Below are 8,274 nucleotides of genomic sequence, written 5' to 3'. Positions count from 1 at the left end.
GGCCCCGTGACAAGGGTTGGGGCGGGCATTCGCGAATGCTAACTAATAGAGATCCGAGTAGACGATTGACGGCGGTTGTGAGCCAATAGGAGAGGTCGGAGCGGGATGCATATGACGGTTCCGCCCAATGGGTGGGGCGGGTGAAGGGTGATGACAAAGGTGGCCAATGGGAAGTGAGTGGGGCGGTGTGACGGACGGGTGGAGGGACCAACTGCGACGGGATGCGGGTGAGAGGCGGTCCAATGGGAGGCCCGGAAGGTTTAGATTGACAGGAGGAAGGGTCGGCTCCCCAGTGTGGCGGAAGGAAGCGCAATGGCGGCGGCAGTGACCCGGCTCCTGGCGGCGGTGGTGACTCTGGTGGTGGCGGCCCTGAGCCCGGGGAGAGCGTCAGACCAGGTCCCGGTGCTGGCCTGGTCCACCCAGAGGTGGGTCACGCCACCACCCACCCTCCTTCCCCCCCCCCACCCTCCTTTCCCCCCCCCACCCTCCTTTCCCCCCCCCCACCCTCCTTCCCCCCCCCTTCCCCCCCTCCACTGCTGGCCGAATGGCCTCCTGTGTACAGCATTGGTGGGGGATAGTTGGGGCCGAATGGCCTCCTGTGTACAGGATTGGGGGGGTTGGTTGGGGCCGAATGGCCTCCTGTGTACAGGATTGGGGGGGTTGGTTGGGGCCGAATGGCCTCCTGTGTACAGGATTGGGGGGGTTAGTTGGGGCCGAGTGGCCTCCTGTGTGCAGGATTGGGGGGTTAGTTGGGGCCGAGTGGCCTCCTGTGTGCAGGATTGGGGGGGTTAGTTGGGGCCGAGTGGCCTCCTGTGTACAGGATTGGGGGGTTAGTTGGGGCTGAATGTCACTGGAGGAGGTGACTGGGAGCTGAGTGGTCTGTGCTGGGTCTAACCCCCTCCATGTCTCTGTGTGTTGACAGCTCCCTCTGGAACCCTGATGATGCTCCCACTGTGGGCTGGATCCTCTCGGCTGAGCAACTCTCCACATACCTGAACCCCGCTCTTGAGCGGGGACCCAAGACGGTGCTGCTCTTCCTGCAGGATAAGGTACGCCATGAGACGCGGATGAACCCCACCTCCTAGCCCCTTCAAGACCCATAAACCTCCCCCTGCTCGGTTCTGCCCATACCAGTGCTTGCCAGCTGACTTGGGTATCTCTCTGTCTCTGACTCTCTGTCCACAGCTCAGTGTCGAAGATTTCACCGTGTACGGAGCAGCCTATGGCAACAAACAGGAAAATGCTTTCTCCAACTTGCAGGTACTCATCGTTCACCTCCACCCTGTCACGGGCTTATGTGCTGTGTAACACTGGGATACAGTAATGGTGGGGGTGGGTCTGTCCCTGTACAGTACTGTTGGGGACAGGTCTGTCCCTGTATTATGTTGGAGTACAGTACTGTTGGGGTGGGGTACAGTATGGGTGGAGACCAGTCTGCCACTGTGTAACACTGGGGTACAGTACTGGTGGGGACAGGACTGTCACTGTATAGCACTGGGGTATAGTACGGGTGGGGACGGGTCTGTCGCTGTGTAACACGGGTACAGTATGGGTGGGGGCAGGTCTGTCGCTGTGTAACACTGGGGTACAGTACTGGTGGGGACAGCACTGTCGCTGTATTACACTGGGGTACAGTCCTGGTGGGACAGGTCTGTCAGAGTATAATACTGGTGGGGACAGGTCTGTCCCTGTATCACACTGGGGTACAGTACTGGTGGGGGTCAGGTCTGTCCCTGTATCACACTGGGGTACAGTACTGGTGGGGGTCAGGTCTGTCCCTGTATCACACTGGGGTACAGTACTGGTGGGGGTCAGGTCTGTCCCTGTATCACACTGGGGTACAGTACTGGTGGGGGTCAGGTCTGTCCCTGTATCACACTGGGGTACAGTACTGGTGGGGGTCAGGTCTGTCCCTGTATCACACTGGGGTACAGTACTGGTGGGGGTCAGGTCTGTCCCTGTATCACACTGGGGTACAGTACTGGTGGGGGTCAGGTCTGTCCCTGTATCACACTGGGGTACAGTACTGGTGGGGGTCAGGTCTGTCCCTGTATCACACTGGGGTACAGTACTGTTGGGGACAGGTCTGTCCCTGTATCACACTGGGGTACAGTACTGGTGGGGGGTGTTTCTGTCAGTGTGGTTTCACCAGGTGCTGATCAGTCTTGTCTTGTGTCTCTTTTGTTCAGAAAGCGTTGGAAACCTCTCCCTCCTCGTTGGTGTTACCAGCTGTTGACTGGCGCGCCACTAGCTCCTTGCTGTCCTCCCTTCAGGCGCAAACGGGCAGGAGTCCCCTCTACGTTCACCAGCTCGCTATCCGGGAGCTGCGGCTGAACGCCAGTGTGCCGTCTCTGCTGGTGATCCGCCTTCCTTACACATCGAGGTAATCCCAGGTCGGCCTCGCGGCGATTGGGGGGAATGTTTCGACGCTCAGTGCAATATCGGAAAACTTGAATCCTGTTGTCTGTTTAACCATGTTCACTCTGTTTCTAGCTCCATCATGATGCCTGCCAAAGAAGCTCTGACTGGGAATGGTAAGCTGATGAGATTTTCCCCAGGAGTTTGCTGACTGGTTGCTCTCCTTGCTGCCCTGTGAGCCTGTTCTGTGCGCTCCTGTTTAATTTCCCCCCCCCCCCCCCCATATCCATTCTAATGGCTACCCTCGCTCTGCATGGGCTCTCTTTTCTCCCCCACTTACTCACAGGACCTCGTGTGGGTGTGAGTGCACACGTCCTCCCTCCCTCACTCCCCAGTGACGATGCAAACGGCTGTCCCTTAACGGTTAGAACATGCGTTGTGAAATGTGGGCTCGGGGGGTGGGGGGGCGGTGAAGGAGGGGGGTGTCAGGGTTTGGTGAACTGTCTCTTTTGAATTGCTGCGGTTCCTGGCGGCTGGTGGTCAGGAGGGAGGTGGGGAGTGCCCCATGTCGGGGGGCTTCAAGGATTCCGCAAGGACGTCCCAGACCGCAGCTCGCTGAGCTTTCCGGGTTCGCTTTTCGATGTTCTGTGCTGGACAACGTCATTCCTGGCCTCTAGGGGAGTGGGCGGGGGGAAAAGGACCCGGACATTATATCGCCCACCTTTTGAAGGGACAGAGACTCTCAAACGGAGAGGGGGGGTACAGAGCACCAGCATTCGCCAATGATGCCATAGTAGTTGGTCGAATCTAGGTTGGCGACGAAACGGACTGCAGACGGGAGGTGGATGACCGTGCACCGAGACCAACCGAGCTCTGAATGCTGGCAAAACCGTGGAACTGTGTGTGTCTCTCCCTCTCACTGAGCATGTACCGATATCTATCTGGTGCTATGTTAATATATTACATGTCTAATTCACTTTTTTTTTTCTCAGACAACATCATTGGGGAGGTGTTACAGACTCTGACGGTGGAGGGTGTCCCTTTTCTGGCCATCCTCACCGCTTCCCGACCATCCAAGGTAACACCTTAGCGATGTGGTGGGGCGGGGGAAGGGGGGGGGGGGGGCGTGCAAGGATGACGAACCTAATCCCATGCTCACTCCCTGCCTCGCATCGCTGCCTTCAGGCCCATCTGACCTCCGGGTGGGATGTGGAACACGGAAGATGGGTTCCAGAGTTGTGAGCCGGTCCGGTGATGTTGTCACGTCCTTGGGGGTAGGGGGGGAGGGGTGGGGGGGGGGGGCTGTGTGGAGGAGGGAACAAGAGACAGGAAAGGGGGAATCCGACAAGCCCACAAGAAGAGAGGAGGGAAATATTATTTAAGAGGGGAGAGAGAGAGGAGGGCGTGGGAGTCTTCGTCCTCGACTTGCCAAGAGCCCACAGCCAGTTTAGTCAAGTCATGGGGAGGGGATGTGGGACGTTAGCCTTTACTTCATAAGTTTAAAAGTTGACGAAGATTTTGCTGAAACTCAACTAGCCAGAGCACAGCTGGAAGACTGAAGGGTTTCAGGGCCCCGTATCCAAGCAGTGATATTCAGCTGATCCCCAGGATGGACGGGCCTTCTCCCAAGGAGGAGGGTGAGTGCGTTGGGGTCTGGACCCCTTGGAGTTTATAGGGACGAGAGGCCACCTTATTGTAACAGGCGAAGGGGACATGACTGGGGGGGGGGGAGGGGAAAGATGGGGAGAAGTTTGTTTTTCCCCCCCGCCTTGTGTGGGAGACTCTAGGACCCAGTGGGACAACATCATCTCAGAGTTACAGGGTCAGCCATTGAAGACAGAGATGGGGAGGGACTCCTTCACTTTCAGAGGGGACGGGAATCTGGGGGATTCTTTACCTCAGAATGCTTTCCGGGCTGGGTCGCTTGAGGCTGAGGGGTTTAATTTGGAAGGGGAGTCGAGGGGTTATATTCCAGGCTGAGGGGTTTAATCTGGAAGGGGAATTGAGGGGGAAATGAGTTGAGCCGCGATCTCATCAACAGGACTGAGTCAAAGGGCTGACTGGCTGCTGTGCTCTCTCATCATTTGTCTATCTGTGTGTCTCCCCGCTCTCGCTCTCTCTTCTTTCCACCCCCCCCCCCCTGTATAGATCGTGCAGGATGTGCCCATGGTGGTGATGGGACCCAGTCGGCAGTTGCTGGCCTCCAGGGAGGAGGTGGAGGTGGTGGAGAGAGGTACCTACCCTCCAGTGGCCTACAACCAGACAGTGAACCGGACCTGTATCCTATTCTGGGCGGGTCGCATTCAGATCTCCAAAGGGGATGACATGGTGGAGCTGACCAACCGCACCTTTGGGCCGGGAGCTACGGTCGATGTCAGCAGCTCAACGTGCACCAACCACACGGCCAAGTACGTAGGGGCTGTTCACCAACCCTACCCACCACACCCTCTGCCTCCCTCTGTTCGTCCTCCACCTCCCCCAAAGCCCCCACCCCCGTCCCTCCGTCATGTGGGGGTTGAGTCTCCTAGCTGTCTGCAACAGCTTGGCGCTCCCCGATCGAGGGGTGGGGGGTGGGGGGTGGGGTGGCACCGCGTTTACCATTTTGGCGCATCTGTTGTTAACCAAATCTTCTTTTATTTCCCAACCTCCTGCAGCTTGGTCCTGGAGTATGAGAACGTTGAGAAACTGGGCTCTGTCCGTATCGTGTAAGTGGATCCCGTGCGGATGGTGTGTGGACTGCGGGCGGGGCAGTTCAGAGTGCGAGCAGCGTGCGGAGGCAGTGGGTGCGGGTAGGGGGTGGAGTGTGGGGGCGTGTCTCCCCTGCCCTCTCCCGAGCCCCTTCCCAACTGAGTCCTGTGGTGTTTTCCCCTCAGCTTCCGGATGTCTAATCAGCTGTACAAGGTTTCCGCAAAGCGGTGGTTCACCCTGGACCAGGTGGAGGTATATTCTGACGGTGATCGCGCCTCCTTTAACGTCACCCAGATTTACGCTCCGGCCATCTACTCCTACCACTGCCAACGGGTCGCCCACGATGCTCAGTCTGGTTCCATCCTCCCGTGGTCCACCAGCACCCAGCACTGGGTGGTCATCTTCGAGGATTTCCAGGTATGTGTTCTGCCGCCTCTTCCCCTCCCGAGTAATCGTCACAGATCCCTCAATCCTTCCCGCGCTCCTTTATCCAGTCTGTCACTCCCTCCCGGGGTATCTATTATCCTGTATATAAACCCCTCCGAACCCCTTGATTAGATTACTCGATTAGATCTATCTCGATTAAATTACTCCCTCCCGGGGTGCTGTATGATAATTGTGAAGAGTGACCTGGATGCTCTCTTTTTTTTCTCTCCTCGCTGTTTTCCCATTTTTTCCTCGCTCTGTCTGTCTCGTACTCTGTCGTCCCGTGTGCCTCCTCCTCCTCCTGCAGATCCAAGGTTTCGGTGTCCAGGGGAGCCACTTCTCTTATGCCAGCGACTGCGCTGGCTTCTTCACCCCCGCGATCTGGATGGGCCTGCTCACCACCTTCCTGATGGTCTTCATCCTCACCTACGGCCTGCACATGATCACCAACCTCAAGACCATGGACCGCTTCGACGACCCCAAGGGGCCATCCATCTCTGTGCCTCAGACCGAGTGACCCCCACACCCTGTCGCTCTCGCTCTCTCTCTCTCCCTCCCCTCTTCCTCTGCCACAACCTCCCCCAACCTCTCAAGTGTCTGTGTGTTCCAAGTGTTGCCGTTGAACTCGAGACATCCCCTGTTCCTTGAATTGCCCGTCACGGGGTGCTGTTGAAATATTGTGCTATATATATATTCCGTGCTCCCTCCGAGCACGTTACTCTGTAAATAGTCTGACTCTTCCAGGGAGCGAGGGACGCTGGTGTAATTGTTCCTTAATGTCACCGCTCCCATTGCGTGTCAGACCGGCCTGCTCACAGACCCGTGGGGGGGCCTTGAGAAATTGAGGAAATATTTGAACTCTGCCTGTTCCCCGAGTGGGGTGGGGTTTGGTGAGGTAACTGTTCCCCCAAGGCCTGTTCCCCAAGGGTCTTCCCCTCCTCCCTCCCTCCTCCCCCACCTCTCTCTTTTCCCCCTCTCTCTCAGGACAGGGAGAGGTGCCAGTAGAAGTGACTGTTCCCCGTTGTGTGAAGATTGTAAATATTGTATGGGCTGGTTGCGGCCCCTCGGAGTGATGGCTCTATGCCCTTTCCAGCCATGCGGAGGAGCTGCTCTGCGCTGTTTTGGGGGCGGGTGGTGAGGGGATGTCGCAGAGTTGGCACCCACTTCCCGGCTCCCACCGACTCTGCGGAATCAGGAATCCCGCTCTCTATCCCAGCTCCGTTGAGCTGCGATGATGTTGTTTGGTCCCAGATCATGTGCTCGCCTTGTAACTGTTGTTGTCTGCTTCTTGTTTACTGGAAACTCGCATCAATAAACGTTTCACCACCCCCCCACCCCACCCCCAACTCCAGACGATGGGTGACTCCTGTCTGATCTTTATTCGGTGTCTGTGGTAAACTCAGTGACAGAAACTCCGTATCATCGCAGTCCCAGGGACGGGGTTAGATACAGAGTGAAGCTCCCTCTACGCTGTCCCCCACTCCCAGGGACCGGGGCGGGGGTTAGAGACAGAGTAAAGCTCCCTCTATGCTCTCTGGTGCTGTTCCAAGTATAAACAGTGCACCCACCCTCCCTCCACTGCACTGTGTGATGTCTTACTCTTTAAGGTGTCAGTGCGCGTCGGCCCACGGTAAAAGCTGCTTCATGGTGCCATGCGTGCGAGAGAGCTCTATCGAATCCTCTTCCATCCCCCCCTTCTCGACGCCCTGTCGCCGGCGGAGGGATGGGGGGGGAGGTGGTGGCCTGGAGGGGCAGAGGTCATCGAACCTGGTTTGGGGGGAGTGGGCAGTGGTACCCTGAGGGAGCTCCTGCCAAGACCTCCTGGAGCTGAGCTGAGCCAGTTCTGTCTTACCAACTACCACCACCGCCTTCCGCAGCATTGACTCTGAGCAGGGGAGAGCTGGCCGGGCCTCTCCACATTGTCCGATACCCATCAATTCCTGTGTGGCTGGGCACTCTGTCATGACACGCCCCACCAACGCCCCACCAACCCCCCCCCCCCCCAATCGCGGGGCATCCAGTCAGGAACAGATGTGTTGGGAGCAGAGCCCACTTTTTGTCACCAATCTCAAAAGTTTTGGGCGTGAGTATGAAAGCTCAGGTTCGTATGTTTGTGGGTGACCAGGGGGCATACTGGGAGTGGTGCGTGTCCAGCAGAGATTCAAGCAGGATGATCCCTGAAAGGGTAGGCCCAACATAGGATGAACAGCTGAGGATGCTGGGATTGTGCTCCCTGGAGTTGAGTAGGTTGAGGGGTGATCTCCAAGAAACCTCCAACGTAACAAGTGGCTTAGAAAGAGTGGGCGATGGGAGTTTGTTTCCGTTAAGCGGGTAGACTCGGACGCAGCCTCCGAATTAGGCCCGAGTCAGTTTGGAACGGAAATGAGGCATTTCTTCAGCTGGAGTGTGTGGGCCTCTCGCATTCATTGCCACGGAGGCCAGAACGTTAAGTCTTCAAAGCAGAGGTTGAGGAATTAAGGGGGGGGAAGAGAGCGTGGGCATTTCAGTGCCACTTCCCCATCAGCTGTGATTGAGTGGCAGTATGGAGTTGATCGGTCAACTGGCCTTACTTCCACTGCTTTGTCTAATAGACGCACAGATGGATAGGGTAAGTAGACCAGGTCTCCCCCAACCGTGGGCTGGGGGAGTATAGAACTAGAGGTTTACAAAATCATGGGGGGGTTCAAAGTTTGGGAGAAGATTTGTAGCTCGGGTGCTCATTGTTGTGGTTCTGTTCACCGAGCTGTGAGTTTTTGTTACAAACGTTTCGTCCCCTTTCTAGGTGACATCCTCAGTGCTTGA

The 8,274-nt window shown here is 57.0% G+C and overlaps 1 protein-coding gene across 1 annotated transcript; it reads left to right on the top strand.

Annotated features, from left to right (window-relative positions):
* Positions 1 to 253: 253 nt before the first annotated feature.
* Positions 254 to 6,806, top strand: atp6ap1a (ATPase H+ transporting accessory protein 1a). Its single transcript, XM_060838201.1, has 10 exons — positions 254 to 425; positions 923 to 1,049; positions 1,186 to 1,260; positions 2,190 to 2,383; positions 2,494 to 2,534; positions 3,351 to 3,436; positions 4,507 to 4,766; positions 5,013 to 5,063; positions 5,232 to 5,463; positions 5,780 to 6,806. The coding sequence occupies exons 1-10, from the start codon at positions 313 to 315 to the stop codon at positions 5,987 to 5,989; spliced, it is 1,389 nt and encodes a 462-aa protein (XP_060694184.1). The 5' UTR covers positions 254 to 312; the 3' UTR covers positions 5,990 to 6,806.
* Positions 6,807 to 8,274: the final 1,468 nt, after the last annotated feature.

The sequence above is a fragment of the Hemiscyllium ocellatum genome, chromosome 17 (genome assembly GCF_020745735.1).
Source record: "Hemiscyllium ocellatum isolate sHemOce1 chromosome 17, sHemOce1.pat.X.cur, whole genome shotgun sequence".
Taxonomy (NCBI): domain Eukaryota; kingdom Metazoa; phylum Chordata; class Chondrichthyes; order Orectolobiformes; family Hemiscylliidae; genus Hemiscyllium; species Hemiscyllium ocellatum.
Note: the sequence above shows the minus strand (reverse complement) of the source record. Positions and strands in the feature narration are given on the sequence as shown.

Coding starts and splice junctions, on each gene's coding strand:
- atp6ap1a (XM_060838201.1), top strand. CDS start 313: ATGGCGGCGGCAGTGACCCGGCTCCTGGCGGCGGTGGTGACTCTGGTG. Junction 426..922: donor CTGGCCTGGTCCACCCAGAG/GTGGGTCACGCC, acceptor GTGTGTTGACAG/CTCCCTCTGGAACCCTGATG. Junction 2,535..3,350: donor AGAAGCTCTGACTGGGAATG/GTAAGCTGATGA, acceptor TTTTTTTCTCAG/ACAACATCATTGGGGAGGTG.